The 23,170-nt window shown below is 36.2% G+C and overlaps 2 protein-coding genes and 1 long non-coding RNA gene across 4 annotated transcripts in view; 1 reads left to right on the top strand and 2 right to left on the bottom strand.

Moving 5' to 3' along the window:
• The window catches only part of LOC113542344 (hemicentin-1), a 97,355-nt gene that overhangs the window by 13,519 nt on the left and 60,666 nt on the right, over positions 1–23,170 (bottom strand). The gene's annotated exons all lie outside the window — the stretch shown is intronic.
• LOC113542349 (uncharacterized) lies at positions 10,133–12,195 on the top strand. The gene is made up of 5 exons (XR_003404291.3): positions 10,133–10,205; positions 10,975–11,003; positions 11,482–11,643; positions 11,756–11,842; positions 12,058–12,195. It is a non-coding gene; the product is annotated as an uncharacterized LOC113542349 (long non-coding RNA).
• On the bottom strand, positions 12,212–22,362 carry LOC128318133 (carcinoembryonic antigen-related cell adhesion molecule 21-like). 2 transcript variants are annotated; one of them, XM_053233459.1, is made up of 4 exons: positions 22,141–22,362; positions 15,758–16,075; positions 14,384–14,601; positions 12,212–12,302 (listed from the first exon to the last, which is right to left on the bottom strand). In XM_053233459.1, the coding sequence occupies exons 1-4, from the start codon at positions 22,187–22,189 to the stop codon at positions 12,270–12,272; spliced, it is 618 nt and encodes a 205-aa protein (XP_053089434.1). In that variant the 5' UTR covers positions 22,190–22,362; the 3' UTR covers positions 12,212–12,269. The 2 variants fall into 2 exon arrangements, with proteins under 2 accessions (XP_053089434.1, XP_053089432.1); XM_053233457.1 differs by lacking the exon at positions 12,212–12,302 and having other exon boundaries at positions 14,192–14,601.

The raw sequence follows: 23,170 nt of genomic DNA on the forward strand, positions 1-23,170 counted from the left end.
ATACTCCTTGCCAACTTATTTTTAGCCCAATAATTCTGCTATTATTGAACCACAGATTTTTGATGTGGGTGTCAGTCACTGATCTTCAGCCACCGGTCATCTTTCAAAAGAGGAGATTTTACTGCAGTATGGCAGCAGAAGTCCAAATGGCACAAGTGGAGTGGACAATGACACAACTGTTCTATTGTTCAATATTTTACTATAAAATCAATGTTCTGAATTTGAGACATTAGAGTCAGACTTGACAATATTCTGTCTCTAATTCAAATACATGTTCTGTCTAATGAAACAGCTGAACTAAATAATGTTTTGCATCAGCAAGAATATCCAATACATGTCCATAGTCATCTAATGCAAGGATAATATGATAAAGAAAATGTTCTTTAATCTTCAGTCTGAAAGATGCGCATTTAGATTCAGCTGTGAAGATGTAATGCAGTACAAATCTGTGTATTTTAATCCTTACACACCTGTATAACAACTGATTATAGTTACCTATTAGCTGTAAAGACTTTTGCTTGTATTTACAAAACTGAGGACTGTACAAGATTAAAGAAATAAAATCTTACTGCAGCTGTGTTAAAAAGAAAAGAGTTTTGTTTACTCACCAAACACCTGCAGTGAGGTTACATTTGTGAAAAGACCTGTACCAGTGTCTACAGACAGAGAATATGTTCCAGTATCACTCTCAGTCAGGCTCCTGAGCTCCAGAGCTAAAGTGGTGGTGTTCAGACTGACTCTGTCTCTGTACGCTGGCAGTATTGTAATTCCACTAGGAGGTCCAGAAAGAATGTTCCTCTCATTAAACTTCCATGTGATGAGAAAGTGTGGAGGATCAGGAATAAGGATTGGGGTAATCACCACATTCTCCCCAACTGCTTTATTTATTCTCTCAGGTAATAACAGCTCTTGGCCAAAACACACTCCTGTGTGAAGAAATAAACATGCCAAGCACAAAAACAAAACAAAACAAAACTCTTCAGTAATACTACTACTACTACTACTACTACTACTAATAATAATAATAATAATTTCCACAATCTATACATGATTATATATATATATATATATATATATATATATATATATATATATATATATATATATATATATATATATATATATATAAAATAAATGGCTGTAATTCCTAAAGGGTTAATGCAATTTTGTTAAACCCCTTTAACTTAAAGCTGAAAGTCTATACTTCGATCACATCTTGATTGTTTCATTTCAAATCCACTGTGGTGGTATACACAGGCAAAATTACAGAAATTGTGTCACTTTCCAAATACATATACAAATGTACATATGTATATATATATATATATATATATATATATACATATATATATATATATATATATATATATATATGAGAGAGAGTAAAAAACTCGACGTTTCCTGAAAAAACAGCACATTTCAGACTAATTCCCTCTGAGGCTAAAGGAAGAGAAACTCTGAGTACTGCGCTGTTTATTTTTTCTCTTATGCTGAAGGAGGCCACAGTGCAGTTACTGACAGTATTCATAAAAATAAGAAGAATGTAGTGTTCACCTGTACATGTCAGCAGAAGCAGAGTGTAGCACACAGCATGGAAATCCATCAGGAGAGATCTGGAGCTCCAACTCTGCTTCTCAGTAAGCGTCTCTACAGAGAGATCTGTGCTGATTAATCACCCGATGTGACCCGATATGAACCGAATAGTGCTGATTAGTTATAACACAAACACCCAGAGCAGTGAGCAGAGGAAGGAGACGAGACAGCAGGTCTGTAAACAGTGTCATTAAAACACATGCAGGAGTGAAGAGCCTACAGGGAAAACTATCAGAGTAATCCTCTACCGGTTTGTCCCGGATCATCACATTCAGGTCCCGCCTTTATAACCTTTCATCGCCACTGAGCAATAAACAAGATAAAAAAATCATTTACTCTAATTGTAATCAACATCGTATCCAATAAGAAACAACAACAGCAGTAACAATAATAATAATAATAATAATAATAATAATAATGCTGTATAAGCTATACAGGATGAAACTTCATGTTAGCGTCTTATAATAGAAAACATTCGAGTTTATTAAGCAACATTCGCTGACACTGAGGTGCTGTGCTGTTATTAATAGGAAAAGGGTTATAATATACACTCCTGCTGGGCAAAAAAAGGCAAATATTAAGCTTTTAATGGTCTTAACAACACATCATTGGTCAGAAAATGAGCAGGAATTAAACACATGCACTCCTGAGAGCTCCTGTGCCACCATTTACTGGTTTCCTTTTACTGCAGTGAACTGTTTGTTTGGGGAAAAACTAGAAACAGGGAAATTCACTTATATAGTCTTCTTGTACGCAAAGGTAAAATCAATGATGGTAAAATCATGATAATGATTAAAATGTTTGATGTAAAATTGTAACTAACACATGTCTGGGTGTACAAAGTTTTCCAAAAATATCTTCTGGGATGTTTTTTCTTAATAGATTAGTTATTATTTGGTTTTCTGCCACACCTGATGCAGCCCATCAAGGGCCATAAGGCTTAAACATTTAAAGAAATCAAAGGGAAAAGCTTCCATACTAAGTTCCTTTATCTATTTGTTTAATTCTTGCTAATTTCCTGACCAGTGATTTGTTGTTAAGACCATTAAAAGCATAATATTTTACCATTTTGGTCTTGGTCCTTTTTTTTTTTTTGCCCTCAAGTGTAATTTGCATATAGATTATTCATCATGATCATTGGAATATCAAATTGTAAATTAGAGTAAGTGAAGAAGAAAGATTTCTACTAGAATATAGCACCATTGTATAGTGAATATAGAATACAACACAATAGTGCCACCATCAGTCCGCTCGGGCTCATATCCCAGCCTGAGGAACAGAAGGGAGTCCCACCTACTGAAGTTTCATGTATCTACGGCTTACAGTCTTTGTTCCCCATTGTGTTTAGGTGCTGAAGAAGGTGTGACCTACAGTTGTCCCTCAAGAATTCATCTCAATATCTCTTTATGTGACTGATTCCAGACATTTGCAGATAATGTAATTGCAAAGACAATTCACCACGTATGATAACTAGGCATCCACTTAAAGGTGCATGAGGTAAGATTAGTCTTTTTTTTCCCCTCAGAATTAGGTCTCTAACACTTAAGTGGGTGGGTTTGAGATGATTTGAATGATCAGGCCAATGCAGCCCACACTGGGCCACTGGTGATTTAGGTGATTGGTGTGACATTGACCCCATGACACTGGCCTGATGTGGGCTGCCCACAATGGGCCAATGTCACACCAATGAGTAAATCTCCAATGGCCTAAGACAGTTGCCCACATTTGGCCCGTACTGGTCTGATATGGGTAAAACTGAATAGAAAGCATTGTTCCAGGAGGACCATATTTGGCTGTCCAATTGGATCTAATAAATAATTTTGAACTGTAATAGACAGATAATAGGTAAATAGCTTTGTTAATTTTTGTTAAAGTAACACATATATATATGTATATATATATATATACACACACACATATACATACATACACACACACACACATTATATATATAATATATATAAGATTTTAGAATTTTTAAATATTTAAAACAAAGAAAGTAAAATGTTCAATATCTTGAATATTTAATATTCAAGATTCTAGGTCCCTATTTAAATGTAAGTCAATTTGTGATACTCAGCATGGTAACTGTTTTGTACAAAAAAGATTTGTCAGATTTTCCTCATGCCTAATCTCTTCTCTTGAAGCATGTGTTCAGATGACACTTGTTGAGCCGTGCTTCTTTGTTATCTCTAGTTTAATGTTCCTGTCTGGCTTTCCTGTTTTGATCTGTGGTCGTGTTTTCGTGCATTATGTGGATTATTCTGGTTTCAGACTGTGACAATGATTATTGGATTTCCCTAATAAACACCATGCAGAGGTTACGCACTTGCGTCCTGCTTCTACTCCCCACACTGTTAGACCTAAGCCTTTACACTCCAGTACTATTAGGTGCTATGTAATGGCAAGACCTACCTTACAGCGTGAAAACTGGAAGCAGTTAACTTGGAAAAATTGGATAAAAAATGTCACCATCCCAGCTGATAAGCAACAACACTTCCATACACACAAATTGTATTTTGTATGTATTGTCTATATTGTCCTCTTTTAAAATGTGTTAATTTGGCTATAAAATAGCTTTAAAATAGATAATGCATTTCAGAACTGAAAGATTTATGATAACACATCAAACAAACGCCTGCATAATCACTCCAACATCCTGGGATGAAATACTCTATACTTATGCCAATTTAAGCTCCAAATTTTAAATCCAGTGTGATATGCACCATGGTGAATCATTATGATATGCACTGTAAATATCTTATTCACTCAACACAAAAGCACAAAACATTTCACACACAAGCCATACAGTAAGCACAATTAAACAACAACAACAGAGTATAATGTGTGTTGTGATTGACAGAAAATTTTTGCATTGACACAGTTATTTTTGTAGGCTTGTGAAGGTTGGGACAGGACCAGCCTGTCTCACTGATGGCTGAGAAATGTCTCCCTCATTTGTTGTGTTGATTTATAAAAGATACTAGCATATCTATCTATCTATCTATCTATCTATCTATCTATCTATCTATCTATCTATCTATTTATTCATTCATTCATTCATTCATTCATTCATTTGTAATAGCACCAGTCCTGGTAAGTGGCAATAGCTATCTATCCAGAAGGGTGACAGTCTTGTAGGCAGCTGCCTCTGCGCCATCTAGAAGAGGGCACCATTATGCACTGATACAGTGATGACCTGCAGCTTTAGAGCACACACACACACAATAGATGGGAAGTGCAGATGTAATCTCTACAAAGTCCTAGTAACCTGTTACAGCACTGAATTTATAGCATGTTCTACATATAAAATCACAAACAATTTGTGACTTTTTTTAAACATTTGAGGCCATTCTGATACATTTAGATAGTGATTTATATTTTAAATTTCAGTGTAATTTTTTTAGCAATTGCTTTATTTCTTTTACAACAGTTGTACAACAGCAACTGTATGACATTAATTGCATATAAATGTGAATCATTAACCCTTTCTCTTTTACCTCGCCTTCCCACAGTGTAGTGGTGCAAAATCTATACATACACAGAAAAATAAGAGTGACAGAAGTGACAAAAGATATAACAAATAAATAGATGAATGAATTAATTAATTAATAATTAAATAAAATGTTTCAGTGTAAATTTCAAATATAAATCTAATTATCAAATCTAAATATTAAATGTAAATGTTAAATATAAATGTTTTATTCATATGCTAATTACTCCAGCCCTCTCTGAGTTTTGCATTATTGGGAAAAGACAGCACCAGCAGGGTTGCCAGTGTCTGTATTTTTAGGCTATAAATAAAAGCATAATTAGGTTTATTTTTGTTGTTGTTGTTTTTGTTTTTGTTGTTGTTTTCAAAAAACCTCCTGCTTGTACACATGCCCTAAAGGGAAGAATTTCTGAGCAACAGGTTCACGGACACAAGCTCTTGTCAAAATTAATGAATGAATCAAATAATAAACAAATACAAATGCACTATTGTTCTGGCTTCTGTGCATACTTCACAATACCATTTCATGCAGTGCAAAGATTAAAACAACAGATACTACATGCTACCTTAGTGCATTTTCCACCTTGAAAACAACCATGTGTGCATTGAGGATATTGAGACCTGGATGGCTAACAGTTTTCTTCAGCTAAACAAGAACAAATGAGAACTTATTCTTTTTGGCAATCACAAACACCAAAAACAGGGGTTTGTAGACTTTATATCCATCAGTAGCATTTAACAAGATAATAACTCCAAACATAAACCCAAAGCAACACATAATTAGGTGCAGGAAAACAAAGCAAAACATATTTTCAGCCCTACTGAAATTGAGCTTGAAATATTGTGGTCCAGGATCCAAGTGTCTCCAAGTTTATTTCTCCTTGTTAGAAATTACAAGAAGTTCAGTGTTGTTATAGTCTTCATCAAATATTAATTATAGGAATGGCAATCATTTTTATGTATGAAATTTTGTTTTCTTATGTATGAAATGTATGGTGCTAAACTACACAATGTGCCCATATGGTTAAACTCAATCACTCATTGCATGTGTTATCCATGCCAATAATTAAGAGTTAACTGTATCAGTAATAAGTATTTGTGTATTTCTTCATTCAACTGTACTTTGATGAAACTAATACTAGTCCTAAATGACCTGAAGTAAAGCCGCTTACCTTATTATCCACAAAGAGGTGAGTGAGTCCTAACCCTGGACAGATTTCTGCATGTGTATGATGTTTTTATATAATACTCCCTAGGAGGTCAGTAATTAATAAATAAATTCAATAGGCTGTACTTGAAATCACAAAATGTCAGTATAACAATAGTTAAAGTCATCAACATAGGGGCTGGGATTAAACTAATAATGGATTACAACTAAATTAAACAGAGTTTTTACATGATTATGGTCAAGCGTGTGACGCATCTGAGCGTCAGATCCACCCATAGTCACGCTGCTCTTATTATTTTGGAAACAGTCAATATTTTCATAGTTTAAATCCAAAGAGTAAAAGAAGCAGACTATAAAATGGCTAGTGTAAAATATTCAAGTTAATATTAATATTTTAATATTAGTAAACATTCTAGTCCTCATGAAGTTCAGCAGCACAACACAAACTAGGCTGTGGCTTCTGGTATCTTCTGGATGCTGTGGGAGGAAATTTACCAGCCGCTTTAAGAGCAATAGGAATTTAAATTAAATATCTTAGAGTAGCAATACCTTTTTTTAAAAGGGGGAGGGGGGGTGTTAAGTAAGTATATTAGCTACTTCATATTTTCACATTTTGAGCTTTACTGATGAGAGAAAGACCACATTATTAGAATGACTTTAATAAAGATTATATCTTATAATTCACAGATACTGGGACAGATAAAAGGCTTATCACCTACTATAGATACAGATTTAAAATTAAAAGCTGATTAATGAGTTTGTATGAGTTATAGCTCTTCTTACCCGTCTGCTGCATTATAGCTCTTGTTATGGTAATACCTAGAATGGTTTGTTTTCATCCTTTTTTGCCTTTTTCCATCTATCATCATGAAACAGAAAATTAACAAACTAGGCTGTTAAGAAGTAGAAACGTCTTGGGTCACAAACTGATTAAGAGAAGCAGGGTTTAGGTCTGACAGAGGGGCTTGGCAAAGCCTGGGGCTGACTAAGACCAGTGCCCAGACTGATACAGAATTCCTGATAGAGACTAGTCTGGGGCAGGGACAAAAGAGTTAAACTGTTTTAACTCTTCAACTGTTTACATCTGACACCAGATGTAAATAGAAACTTAGAAATAAACTACATGAGGAAAATCTTTATAATTAGATTAACCCTAGTGCATTGCTATAAATAAATGCAATTGCTTGTCTTTAAATCCTGTTCAACTTTAGTTTAAATTGTGCAGCTGAACAGCTCCTGAACAGATAATGCCATGAAAATGTACCACCATTCAGCCGTCTTTTACTAATGCTTAGGGACAAGTCTTAGAAACATTCTCTCTTTGTTATATAATTTATCATTTAGGAAAAGAAACTGACTTACATGTTCATCTCCATTATGTGTTGCTGTACATTATCAAATGTACCATATGAATAAAGTGTCTGATACTTTATTCTAATCTGGTCAATATCATAACAATGCCATCATCATTATCTACATGTCTGTCCTTTAAGACCCAGCACATGTTTATTTGCTTATTTCCTCTGGAGTTTGTTTTTAGCCTGAAAGATTAAGACGCAGGTAAATGACAAAAATGACTAAAAGGTAGGTAATGTAGGTCACACAGATCCAAATGTATTTCCTTCTCAAGATAATTAGCAATCATGTGACATAAATAGATTAAGGCAGAATGCATTCATTTACAATTATTTAGAATTTATTCAAAATTTCTTCTAAATATCAGTATAGGCTGCTACTTATTAAAGTGCTTTATAGTTCATTTTCCAAAGGTGAAAGTGGCCAATAATTTTCATAATCTGAACAGTAATGCTATTATGTTTTTTTCTGACTTCTTGCTTATATCTGCAAGAAAGTACATGTTCATAATTCCTGTTAAGCAAAAATTGCTACTATGAAATACTATACACTGCATATAAAGTACATCACCATGTACATTACAAAGTGAGGGCCTAATTTACTTACGTTTGTTTTGCTTTCATAAAGTAGAAAATCAAACCAGCAATTCCAGCGACACCTAATAAAACCCCAATAACAATCCCAGCTATAGCTCCTGCAGACAGTGATTCTCCACCTCCACCTGCAGTCCCTTTTTTTGATAAAAACACAGTGAGAAACTATCAGATCATCATTAAATAAACATAATCACAATGTATTAAAGGACAATGATGTTCTATAAACTTGACATGAGGGACATGTTCTGTAAGATTTGTGGCCAAAAATCTTCTCTGAGTTTGATTGCTAGGTCATCTTCCCATTTTTTACATGGTATGGTAATTTTAGAGTTGGATTTGGATATTATTTTTTATATTTTGTGTAAGACTTTAGATGGTCATGAGATATTCAGAGGTTCTGATACTAATGGGAAGGTCAAATGTGTTGCCTTTTAGGTTGATTTTAAAGCATATAATGGATCTGAGTTGTAGAAATTCAAGAAGATGTTTATTTTCTAGTCCATGCTTCTTGGCTAGATATGGAAATGATGTAAACGTGTTGTTTTGACATATGTGTTTAAGGTGCGTAATGCCTTTTTCTACCCATGTGGAGATGTTTGTTATCTTCACGGTGTTTGCGAAGTCGGGGTTGTGCCATATGGGAGTGTGTTTGATAGCTGTGCTGATGAATGCTAGAGCCGAGATTCTGATTTCATTGCATAGTGCCTGTGTCTCATTTATCTGACTGGGTTTTATCCATTTGATTATATATTGGAGTTGGTTAGTGAGGTAATATTGTTAAAGTTTGTGGCATCAAGTCCTCCATGATATTTGGGTCTTTAAAAATTTTGTGATACTGGAATTAAGTGATTTGAACTAGGAAGGGGGAGGTTGAGCAGGGATCATTGAAAATAAGTAATTTATTTTATTTATTATTAATCAGTTTTATGGATGCTATTCTGCCAGTGAGAGAGAGGGGAAGGTTTATCCACCGTTGGAGATCATTTATGGTGTTTAATAATGGAAGAGATTTTGACACCAAGATAAGTGATGTAGTCAGTGCTTATGGGGAAAAGTAGAGATTGTACTGTAGTTTCGGGAGGTTTCTTTTGAGAGAGAGCATAGTGGATTTGGTCCAGTTAATTGAGTAATTGGTAATTTGGAATATTTTTTATTTGTGTGGATCATTTGTTGTATTGAATCTATAGGTTTTTGCAAGAAGAGTACAATATTGTCAGCATATAAACTGATTTTGTTTACCATGTTTGCTGTCTGGATCCTATTAATGCTTACATTTTGTCTTATTGCTGCAGCTAATGTTTCTATAAAACTGGTGAAAAGGGATGGAGAGAGAGGGCATCCTCGTCTAGAGCCTCTGTGCAGTGTAAAATGCTGATATTAGTCCATTAGTGATAACTGTGGCCTTTGGTGATGTGCAGAGAATTTTTATCCACTGAATAAATGATTCACCAAAACCTAATTTATTAAGTGTGGCAAGTAGAAATTTCCAGTTAACTTTGTCAAAGGCTTTCTCCGCTTCAAGTGTTATTGATTGAAAAATCTCTGATTCTACATTTTTATGTGATATGTAATGTGTCAAGTTGAGGAGTCTATGCATACTGGTGGCTGGCTGACTGTTTTTAATGAATCCAGTTTGATCTGCACTGTAAAAAATGATTTTTTGAACTTGTAAATAAAGATAGCATAATTCAAGTATATTTTACAAACAAATCCTATTTTGTCTTTTTACTTAAAAATGTCACGTATAATTCAATAAGCTACTTGAGGTTTCGTTTTCATTAAATGTGCTTAAATACATAAGTAAATTCAAATGGAACTGCCGAAGTAATATTTACTTAGTGTTTTGTCATCTAATGAACTAATGCAAAAAATGACAAACGCAAGTAAATCTCACTCCACGAGGCCAGGTAGTCTATGCGCATGCTCTCTTGGTTCTGAAGTTGGCGCGCAGAGGAAGGCAATGGAGAATTTTCTCGAAGACTGATGTGATTTTTACACGGTGAGTTATGAAATATTTGTTTATTGGTCAATTTAGTTATGTTTGCAGAAAAGTATAGAGCTGTTAAAGCTGTCTGCGGTCCTGGTGGTTAAAGAGTTAACGCGTTAACTGTTAATATAGTTGACAGAGTTGAGTTTGCTAAAGAACCGGTTTGCACAAACATCCGTTATTAGCAAGCGGCATCTGTGTCGAAAACAATTGTCTTGTATTTTACATGTAATCTACGGAGAAGTTTAATGTACAGTGAACTTTAAAATGAACTTTGCCTGATGCGAGCGGCGAAAATGGCAATATAATTCAAGGGTGTGTGTTTATTCATCTGTGAGAGTAAATAATTGTGCCCTCACGTGCTATCTGAATTATTAGAAATTGGACATCGGAAGTGATATTTACGAACCCGGAATGATACCCGAGGCCGAGCCCCGAGATGGGTGGGACATTAACTTTAAACGTGACGGAGAAAGCCGCTAATCCCCCATTAATCCACATCACCTACACTGCTATGTCTTACTGATAAAATCGATAAGCATTTGATGCATGTTAATCAAGTTAAACAGAGATTATACTCCCTATTGGACCTATACAATAGTGATACATTAGTACTGTGTGTTCAGGCAGCCTTACTCTACCAGATGATCTATACTGGCAAACATTTAATGTAGTTGTTCCAAAATAAATTAACTGGTCAAATCAATAAGATCAGTATATTTATTCAAATTTGGTAAAAAATCTATTTCTGACATTAACATTTCTAACATGTGTTCCACAGATTGCACTCACCATTCAAGCTCATGCAAGGTAAGTTGGCAATACGTCTTACAGCATATACAACACTGATTAACCTTTCAGTATGACACAGATTTCTAGATATACATACATATATTATACACACATATACAACCACACACACACACACACACACACACACACATATATATATATATATATATATATATATATATATATATATATATATATATATATATATATATAACTTCGTAAGATGTAAACACTGGACCAGCAGCACTTCTGGTTTCATATTTATTTTTTAAATACTACATAATTAAATCTTAAAGGTATTTGTGTAAAATTTTAATTCAGTTACAAATGTTAAAAAAAAACTGAAACTGGAAGTTCTTCTGGACCAGCGCTGTTTACTTCTTCTGAATTGGTTTATATGTGTGTGTGTGTGTGTGCGTGTGCGGATGGCAAAAATAAAAGTGTTTATTTGACTACTAAATCTTAAATGTGTTACATTTATTTTTCTTTGTCTTAGATCAAGAATGAGTTCAGAAGGATAACCACAATTCCCCTGGAGCCAACCTTTCTGCAAAAACTGGACCTCTACACTCCAAAGCTCCTGGATTTGTTTAAAATGAAGGGAGGGGATGCAGGCATAAAAATTAGAAGTGTGCTAGATTCACTCAGCCAGATAAATGTATATATTACACACCTGATATCCTGCTGCTTCCTGACTTTATAGATATGCAGTTGTAAGATGGAAGTGTACCCTGTTAATGTTCACTGCAATTTACTTTTGTTTTTAACAGCAAGTTGAAGATAAGCGAGATGCTGTGATTCGCTGCCTGCTTCCCTACCTGGGAGAATCATCTGAGGAGCTCATTGAAGCCTACCAGGTACATTAATAGATAAATTCAAATTTTGTTTTGACTTCAAATATGTACAGTACTTCAAAAGTCTAAGGCACATTAGTGTTTTCATCCCCAAAAATGTTTTTTACTTTTTATATCTTTGAGCTGTAGTTTGTCAGTATATGAAATATCAGTTTACATTCCTAAAGATTTATTTTGCAATTATTTGTAATAATACAGTGAGATTTTTGTATGCACAGGTAGTCTGACAACAGTTGGTGCTCCACAGATTTGGTCTCACCATCGAGTCTGTCTATTATAATATGAAGAAAGAGAGAGGTTGCATCAGGAAGGGCATCCGGCATAAAACTTGTGCCAAATCAAATATATGGATCACAAAACGGATTTCCATACCAGATTGGTCAATGCTCAGGTTACCAACGACCACCACCCAGCAGGTTACCGTTGTAAACTATGCTATTGTTGGGTGAAGGAGAAGGCGTATCTAGAGACAGTGGGATAGGAGGAAGGGCAAGAGTTTAGAGGTGAGAGTAGGAACTTTGAATGTTGGCACTATTACTGGTAAAGAGAGAGAGCTGGCTGATATAATGGAGCGGAGAAAGGTAGACATACTGCATGTACAAGAGACCAAGTGGAAGGGGAGCAAGACCAGGAGCATCAGAGGTGGGTTTAAACTGTTCTACTATGGTGTGGATGGAAAGAGAAATGGTGTAGGGGTAATCCTGAAGGAAGAGTATATTAAAAGTGTATTGGAGGTGAAGAGAGTACCTGACAGAGTGATGAGTGTGAAGCTGGAAACAGAAGGGGTGATGATAAATGTCATCAGAGCATATGCCCCGCAAGTGGGGTATGCGATGCAGGTGGAAGAAGATTTTTGGAGAAAGTGGTGGAGAGTGAACCCAAGGAAGAAAGAGTGGTGATTGGTGCAGACTTGAAAGGGCTTGTTGGTGAAGGGAACAGAGGTGATGAGGTGATGGGCAGGTACAGTGTGAAGGAAAGGAACGTGGAAGGGCAGATGGTGGTAGATTTTGCAAATAAGGATGGAAATGGCAGTGGTGAATACATATTTTAAGAAGAAGGAGGAGCACAGGGTGACATATAAGAGTGGAGGAAGGTGCACGTGCACTATGTCCTATGCAGAAGATGCAACGTGAAAGAGATCAGAGACTGTAAGATGGTGGCAGGGGATGGTGTAGCTAGACAGCATCGAATGGTGGTTTGTAGGATGACTTTGGAGGTGAAGAAGAGGAAGAGAGTGAGGACTGAACCAAGGATCAGATGGTGGAAGCTGAAGGAGGAAGTGTAAATTTCAGAGAGGAGGTGAGACAGGTGCTGGGTGGTGAAGAGGTGCTGGGTGACTAGGCAACTACTGTAGAAGTGGTGAGGGAGGCAGCTAGGAAGGTACTTGGTGTGACATCTGGACAGAGGAAGGAAGACAAAGAATTGGTGGCAGAATGAGGAAGCACAGGAGCGCATAAAGAGGAAGAGGATGGCGAAAAAAGAATTGGGATAGTCAGAAAGTTGAAGAAAGTAGACAGGAGTACAAGGACATGCGGTGCAAGGTGAAGAGAGAGGTGGCGAAGGCTAAGGAAAAAGTGAATAGCGAGCTGTATGAGAAGTTTGATGGTGTTGAAGTGTTGAGAAGGTGGATGATGTACTTTGAGGAACCGGTGAATGAAAAAAATGAGAGAGAAAGAAGTTTGGATGATGTGGAGATAGTGAATCAGGAAGTGTGGGGGATTAGTAAGGATGAAGTGAGGACAGCTATGAAGAAGATGAAGAGTGGAAAGGTGGTTGGTCCAGATGACATACCAGTGGAGGCATGGAGAGATGGCAGTGGAGTTTTTAACCAGACTGTTTAGCAATCTTGGAAAGTGAGAGGATGCCTAAGGAGTGGAAAAGAGCAGAGCTGCAGTAACTACAGAGGCATAAAGTTGATCAGCCACACCATGAAGTGTGAAAGAGTAATGGGAGCTAGGCTGAGAGGAGAGGTGATCTGTGAGCAGCAATATGGGTTCATGCCAGGAAAGAGCACTACAGATGCAATGTTTGCTTTAAGAGTGTTGATGGAGAAGTATAGAGAAGACCAGAAGAAGTTGCACTGCATGTCTGTGCTGAGAGAGGAGTTTTGATACTGTATGAGGAAGTCAGGAGTGGCAGAGAAGTATGAGAGGGTGGTGCAGGATATATATGAGGACAGTAAGACAGCAGTGAGGTGTGCTGTAGGAATGATGGACTGGTTCAAGGTGGAGGTGGGATTAAATCAAGGATCATCTCTTATCCCTTTCTTGTTTGCAATGGTGATGGACAGGTTGACGGATGAATCAGACAGTAGTCCCCATTGACTATGATGTTCGCTGATAACATTGTGATCTATAGTAAGAGTAGGAAACAGGTTGAGATGAGCCTGAACAGATGGAGGTATGCACTGAAGCAAAGGGGAATGAAAGACAGTAGGAGCAAGATGGAGTACATGAGCATGAATGAGAGGGAGGGCAGCAGAATGCATGTCTGTGGATTTAAAGAAAGCATGTGACAGGGTGCTGAGAGAGGAGTTTTAACTACCAAAACATGGGATCCTGAGGAATCACGTCTGGATACAGGATATACACCACTGTCTGTTCTCCTCACCGGACTGATCATCACTGATCTGTTATCATTCGAGAATGTGATGCTGTCGCTAGCTGACAGTTTCTGATTATCTTTCATCCATTCAGTACTGTAGATGATCCCACTCGCCTCACAGGTTAATGTAGCAGAGGAAACACCTTCTATTAGCACATCTGTTGGTCCAGTAAGTGATGCTCCAAGTTTTTCGGTAAAAAAAAAAAAACAAGAGAGAGATTTATACTGTATAAACAGTTAAAAGTTGATTTAACAGTTATGTTTGAATGATGTGAAATAAAATTAAACAGCAGTCTTGTCTTTGCATTGATGAAACAGACACGTTGTAGCCACTTGTGGTGAAACCGTTGAAATCTTTAAGCCATATTGACCAGACCTATGTTCATTTCTAAACCTGTGTTCTCCTACTGTCAGCTTGGAATTACAAAGTTGTTAAAATATTGTAAAAATGACTAGTGGACACTTCAAAATAAAAATCACTGATCATACTATATAATTTATTACTTGTGATCAGTTGCAGGGTAAACTTGATTAAAAATGACGGGGAAAAAGCATATTTTAGCTTTATATTTTTGTAAACCCATTATTTTTTAGAATGAGTTGAAAAAATGAATAAAAGATGCTATCATTTACTTTCCAAATAAAATAATAACCAAATAAATTGGGCCATTATATCCATGTATGGTAGTAAATAAAAGGATGTATTTCTGAATAAATGTAAATCTAAATGGGAATCTGGTTATTGTGAATTTCATTAACTTTTGGTTTTTCTATTCAAAACCTTTGGTGTGCTTTTTAAACGAATGACTTATCTTCAATGTATATGATTTTTTTAAATAAAATATACAAATTTATTCTGTTCTCTTTGAATATATATATTTTTTTATTTTGTAACAACATGAACTGTCACTCTGGTGAATCTACTTTTGCACAGTACTATATATTTAAGTATAAAACTGAATATACTGTATACTGAATATTTACTGTAAAATTAACATTTTCTGCAATCTGACAGTAGTTTTGTGGCAAAATTTGACAATATTCTGTCTACTTCAGATATGCATTCTTCTGATTTTAAGTCAGATGTTTTGAAATCTTTGTTGAGATTTTGGGGTGTAGTTCATGTAGTTCAATGCAGTACAAAGTTGTGTACTTTTAAACCTCATACACATTTTTAAAAAACTATAAAACACAGTACACACAGTGTACACAGTAAAGTTTTTGTCCCTGTGTTTAAAAAATAAGGATGGCAAAACACATTGAAAAGTGAACTCTTTCTGCAGTTGTGTTAAAATATCAGTTTTGTTTACTCACCAAACACCTGCAGTGAGGTTACACCAGTGAAAGAATCTGTAGCAGTGTCTACAGTCAGAGAATATGGTCCAGTATCACTCTCGGTCAGGCTCCTGAGCTCCAGAGCTAAAGTGGTGGTGTTCAGACTGACTCTGTTAGTGTACGCTGGCTGTATTATAATTCTGTCTGGAGGTCTGGAAAGCATGATCCTCCAATTACACCTCCATCTAATTGAGTGGTGTGGGGGATCAGGAAGACAGATTGGGGTAATCACCACATTCTTCCCAACTGCTTTATTTATTCTCTCAGGTAAGAACACCTCTTGGCCAGAACATACTCCTGTGTGAAGAAACAGATATGCTAAACCACCAGAGTTTGCTGCATAAAATATAACCAGAACAGTTTACGCATGGTTCTAATACATAAAATACTCAAAACATAACATTTGTTTTTCCCCCCACAAATGTGTGCTCAAGCAAAAAATATATGAAAGACCATACTGATTTCAAAAATAAAGAACAAGTTTAAATAAATAAAATAAAATAAAATAAATAAATAAATAAATAAAAACCAAATCTATAACAAATGAATTGATTTGATCAGATTTAAGAGAACACATTATGTATATTTTACCTAAACATATTAACTTTCTCATCAAAACGTGATTTAATTGCTTATGCTAAATTTAAACAAGAGTTTCTAGTGTAGGGAAAATTTAGCTCAATTAGATTAAGCTGATGTATTCTCCACCAATATGTAAGGAAATTAGCTGTTTAGGTTAAGCTGTTGTATTCTCCACCAAAATATGTAGGAGAATAGCAGATCAGCTCAAAAGGGGAAATTTGTAAACTTAATATTTTAATAGCTGATCAACTATTCGTCCAGCGATAAGTTGAAATGAGTGTATTTATTAATTGTGCATGGGATATTACCTCCGTGGCCACCGGCAATAATATCTTAAATATAGTGAAACACTATATTGAGAGCACAGTAACAAGATCGGCAGTTTAAGGCAATAAATTTGAAGCACAGAGACACAAGACACTGGCCTTTATAAAAATCAGACGAGACTTTATTACTATTCTAACAACACAGAAACTAATCTAACACAAACACACACACACACACACACACAAACAGGGGTGAAAATGGCTTTGAAGAGAGAGTGAATGAAATTCCAAGTTACTAGCAGTTTCTCAGACCATGACCTGAATGAATCATCAACTTATGAGTTTGGTTTAACATTCGCTTCGTTTAGAAGGGCTTTAAACTTGTATTAAATGCACCAGTTCAGCGAGAATCTGGAGGTACTATACTTGCGTTTGTGTTGCCAGGGATTCCCTCGTTGCGTTGTTGTTTGGAAGGAGTTTCCGGCGATGTTGATTGGTCGGCGGTCTTGTTGGCCTTATGTAGCGTCTCGAAAGACCAATGAGGAAGATAAACAGAGTGAGGCGCGAACCCGGCGGAGTCTCGTAGGCGGGTTGCAAAACTTTGAAGAATGGTTCACAGCGGTGCGAAGGCGACAGTTGGAGGCTTTGCAAGAACCAGTCTGGATGCGGAGTCTCGGAGCAAGCCTGATCTCCTCGTGACGAACGTCTAAAGCTCTTGGTTGATGAGACTTCCTTCAGATGTGGATGGAGACTCTTGCAGAGATGTAGTGGATGAGACTCCAAAGATGTGTTGGATTCTCTCAAAGATGGATAGGATGAGACTCTTGCAGAGGTGTTGTGGATGAGACTCTTGCAGAGGTGTTGTGGATGAGACTCCAAAGATGTTGTGGATGAGACTCAGAGTTTCCTTTGTGTCAGGGGGTTTTAACCCTTTCCAGTTGGGCTGACCCCAAAGTGTTTGCTCCAATCAGCAGGATCTTGGGGCAGGGTGTAAACTGTATTCTCCTCCTCTGACACTAATTAACATTCTGGTCTCTGAGTTATGTGCTTTGCAAACTTTGCATAAGGTTAAGTTAGAACTTTGTTAAGGAATTTGGTAACATGCATGTAATACATCGTACTCAACTTTACATTATACCAACCCTTAGGAAATTCAATAGTGATCACACACATACCAAACATGACATACCTGGTGTTATTGATACACACGAACACTATGGTCCGTGTTAAACGATCAAAAAGCATCATAATGACACATATGGAATGACATTAAAAGAGGCAACAAGTTTCCAAACTATGGTGCATCATCTTAAAAGTCATTGTCCTTATAGGAGATGTAAAGTAGCCTTATGCAGTCTGTTAAAGCTGGGTTCTGTGGAATGTGTGAAGGGTGGTAAACTTTGTGTTCATGAGGTCCTTGGGTGAGTCCCCCCCCCCCTTTTTCTGTAGTTATCAGTTTTAGCATCGTGTTGGGTGAGCCATCTGGTCTTGGCCAGCGATCTAGATCAACAAGTTTGACAGAGGTTCCTCTTGGCTAAGAAGGTTCATCCTCTGGTCAGGGATGTCCTATCAGTTGCTGATTGTTCACAGGGCAGTTGAAATCCAGCAATCAGTAAACAGGTGGTACTTAACTTGGGTCTGCAAAGTCTGGAAGCAGGATTGCTAGCTTTATGGCTTCTTTGCTTTCCTTGCCTGTTCACTTCAGATCCTACACTAGACTGAATTATGTAGAGTGTATACATATTAATTCAATTATGTATAATTCACACTATATTAACATGATCAAATTACATTATAAAATCTTGCAACTAAAGCTTGTGAGGTTGAATAGTGCAGTGGTGAATATCACAGTCTCACAACACCAGCCATTTGGGTTCAGTCCTAAATTTGGCGAGATCACATGGTTTGGTTTTATTCAGGAATTTGAAATTACATGATCAAATTATGTTGGATGGATGAAAACACATTGGTTAATGTAACTCAATTCAATCATGTGGAACCAAAGTACACATTTGAATTAAGTAAATTCAATGAGCTTTTTTAAGTGTGCTTTATAGACTAGTAGAAGCACTTTAAAATCTATTCTGTAATGAACTGGAAGCCAGTGTAAATCTTTTAAAACTGGGGTAATGTGCTATGTCTTCTTTGTCCTGGTTAAAACTCTTGTGGCACATTCTGAAAGAGCTGTAGCTGTTTAATGCTCTCTTTAGGAAGTCCAGTTAAGAGACCATTAATATAGTCTATCCTGCTGGAGATAATAGCATGAACAAGATTATCTAGATCTGTCTGGGACAATAAACCTTTGAGTCTGGCTATATTCTTAAGATGGTAGAAGGTTGTTTTAGTGATTGTTCTGATTTGGTTAGTGAAGAGTCTGAACACCAAGATTTCTTATTTGGTCTTTAATTTTTAGGGCCCTAGATTCAAGGTACTTATTGTACTAATTTCAAAATGCTCCTCTTTGCTGCCAAATACGATAACCTCTGTTTTTTTTTAATTATTATTATTATTTTTTTTTTATTATTTTATTGCAGGAAGTTCTGACTCATCCAATTATTTATTTGCTCCAGACATTGACACAGTGAGTCTACTGGGCTGTATTCATATGGTGAAAGAGCCAAATATATTTGTCTATCATCTGTTATAAGAAATTTTGTTACTTTGTAAAATTTGACCTAATGTGAGCATATACAGAGTGAATAGAAGTAGCCCAAGAACTGACCTCTGGGGAATTCCGCATGTCAGAACCACCCTTTCAGATCCATAACTGACAATTTCGACAAAGTAAATCTGGTCTTCCAAATAGGACCCGAGTCATCTGAGGACTGTGGCAACTAGTCCTACCCAAGTTTCCAACCTGCGTAGAAGTATTCTATGATCTACAGAACCGGGACTGATATTTTACCAGAGTCAGTATTCAGACATATGTCATTCAGTAACTTTATAAGAGCAGTCTCTGTACTATGGAAGGGGTGAAAACCTGATTGTACCCATTTACATTCAAGAAATTGGCTAGTTGATTAAAAGCGACTTTTTCAATTATCTTTTGAATTGAATATATAGTTGAAAGAGTCAGCTGGCGGAGCATCAAGACAGCATGTAAATGATTTAAGATGCCAAACTGTTTTCTCAAGGGTTTTGTGTATTAAATTGTGACATAAAAATCAGTTTGTTTCTCATAATTATTTTATTTATTTATATATAAAAGCTCTCTTAATTATTTTTAAATTTTAATCATTGAAAAAGTTTGCTTATTCATTGTATTTTTCTGTGTTGAGTTTTAGAGATATCCATTTTGGGGGGATTTGTTTTCCTGTCAACCATGACAAAGAGAGTGTGTGCATTGTTGCAGTTCCTGTTAATAATCTTGAAAAGATGGGGCTAGCCCTGCTTAACCCAAGGATAAAAATCAAAAGTGTTTGTTTATAGATGTCATAGTGGATTTGAAGTATAGTTTTTATCCATTTACATTCAGCTTTCCTGCACTCCTTAAGACTGTTGCAGTGTTTCTCCATGGAGCTTTCTGTTTACTGGAAGTCTTCTTAATCTTCATCGGTGCATCAACATCCATAACATTCAAAATTTTTAAGATAAAATTATCCAGTAATACATCAACATCAACAGAATCTGCTCTTATACATGATGACATAGGTATGGCATCCATAAACTGAGCACTAGCGCTCTCATTTATGTACCATGTTTCTGTAAAAAAAAATAATAATAATAATAAAAAGGTCTGATTTGAATAACTGGAGGGGTCAGAATGTCAAAGAAAACACAGAAATGATCAGAAAGTGCCAAGTCCTCAACAATAATGTTAGAAATGTCAAGGCCCTTAGTACTAACCAGGTCCAGACTGTGTCCCTGAGTGTGTGTAGGCTCTTTTACATGCTGTAGGAGACCAATGCTGTCAAATAAAGCAGAAAGCTCCTTGGCACTATTGTCTTTGATATTGTCCACGTGGATGTTAAAGTCCCCAGCTATAATAAAACACTCAATCAAAGGCAATAACTGATACTGATTACTGAGTCATTAATAAGGCTAGCACAATAGTTTGAAGGTCTGTATATGATTAAGAATGCACCTTTCAATATAAAACACAGGTATTCAAAAGAAAGAAAGTTACCAATCAAAATCTCTTTGCTTTGTAATTTATCTTTGAATAACAAGTGTGTTGAAAGTATCTTGAGCATGAGCATCTTGAGCAAGAGTCCTGAGATGAGCACTTATAAATTAGCACATATAATCTTTATAATCACAACAGCAGTTCCTCACAGGGTCAAAGCTACAGTCCTAATCAGGTGAGATTATCCACTGAAGCAAGGGTGAGTCTTAAACTGTTTTGGGGAAGTGCAAATGCTTAGAGTATCTGCACAGGGGTCATTTACAGCAACAGAAAGTGAATCACAAGTGCAGAAAGCACCAAGCAGAAGTAGATCATCAGGATGAATCAGGAAGATCTGGAGTGTGAGAAGAGCCACAGCATTAGCAGTAGTGTGTCAGATTAGTAGATAAGGTACTTCAGCAGGATTAGCTACGACAACTTAATTAAAAGTCTACTCTAAAGCTTATGAAAGCATGTGCTAGTCTCTCAGCAGCATATCTTTTTATTTTGACTAGGTTTTTTGATGATAATAAGCTGCTGTATAGATGCTACTTAGATGGGAATCAAATAATAAAGTAGCATCTAGGGTTACACCAAGGTTATTAATTGTAGATTTTGATCTTGACCAGGAAATCCATCAAGCTCTAGGGTGAAATTGGCAATTAAAAAATGGAAATTATAAGCAGATAAATATAGTTTTAATTACATAAAATGTGAAACAAAAATGTTATTAAAAAATATTATATTTTGTCAAGAATGACAAAGTCTTTTTTAATGACATTTTTGTTAAATTGGGACATGTCTACATATATGGATGTTGGTCTGAGTAACAGTCTGTAATGAATTTCTTACAATAACAGGGTTTAAACAATTTTCTATACTTTATAAATAGATAAATAAATAAATAGAAAATGACCACTAAAAGGGAAGTAATAGTTGAGTAATACTAATAATTTATGATTTATTTCTTGCAGTAGCAGTACAAAATGATTAAATAATAAACAGCTGTATATGATTTGAACTAACTTAGGCTTATTTTCTTACATCTTATATATGTGCACCATACATTTGTCAAATATTAGTCACATCAATTTTGTAACCTTATGAAAAAAAAACAGCCAAATCATGTCATTTTTCCTAACCCAAGATTGGAGCCAACATCCTACTTGAGTCTGGCCACACCCATTATAGTATGATGTCAAATGAATTAAGTCATGTTATTTCTATCAGGCACTTCCACTGCAAGGGCTTATAGTAACATAGATTCTGACTTCCACTTATCAGACCGGAAAATAAATGCCAAAGACCAATTACCAGACTAACCCTACCCTTATACTATATCCATATAAACACACACAGAGAGAGAGAGAGAGAGAGAGAGAGAGTGAGAGAGGTAATAACAGACTCACCTGTACATGTCAGCAGAAGCAGAGTGCAGCACACAGCATGGAAATCCATCAGGAGAGATCTGGAGCTCCAACTCTGCTTCTCAGTAAGCGTCTCTACAGAGAGATCTGTGCTGATTAATCACCCGATGTGACCCGAAATCAACTGAATAGTGCTGATTAGTTATAACACAAACACCCAGAGCAGTGAGCAGAGGAAGCAGACGAGACAGCAGGTGAACAGACTTCAGAGGGGAGGAAAAAACCCTATCAGAGTCACATTCAGGTTCCGCCTTTATAACTTTATAGTCATGTGATGAGCTTTATCAGCTCTGTCCTATAAGCATGATGTTCTCATATTTTAATGCTTAAGTTGGCTATAGTGATTTTAGCATTGCTAGATTTATGATAACACATCAAACAAGTCTCTGTATAGTCACTCCAATATCCTGTGACAATATATGTCAATGCCACAAACCAGTATAAGTTCATAAATTTGTGCACTGTCATGCACAATTATTAATTTATCTCAAATCAAGTCAAGTGGCTTTACTGTCCTTTCAAACATATACAGCTAGGACAGTACACAGTGAAATGAAACAACGCTCCTCCAGGTCCATGGTGTTATATAAAGCAATACAGAACTACAAGAGACTACACCTTACTACATAAAGTGCACGTGCAAATGTGTAAACAGCACAAGACAGTACAATAATTACTAAAGCAGGAGTTATCTATTATTCTGTCTACAGAAGCACACAGAAATGTGGTTGGTCCCTGAGAATAAGCTGTACTTAATAACTATGTAATAACTGATAATAACTAATTGGCTAACAAGCGAGGTTCTTCCAGTCACTGACATAACTTTAGTTAGACTAGTTTGTGTTACCTGTTTTAGTCTGTAAACATCCAAAATTTTTCTGTTATATATTTTGTGTCCCCTATTAGGTGCTGTGACTTACCCTGCATTCACACTGAATGGTGTTTGTTGTGTGGAAGGATCACAGCTTCTGTTGTTGCTCATGGGCATTTCCTTCCAGCAGGTTTTATAAGA

The sequence above is a fragment of the Pangasianodon hypophthalmus genome, chromosome 1 (assembly GCF_027358585.1).
Source record: "Pangasianodon hypophthalmus isolate fPanHyp1 chromosome 1, fPanHyp1.pri, whole genome shotgun sequence".
Classification (NCBI taxonomy): domain Eukaryota; kingdom Metazoa; phylum Chordata; class Actinopteri; order Siluriformes; family Pangasiidae; genus Pangasianodon; species Pangasianodon hypophthalmus.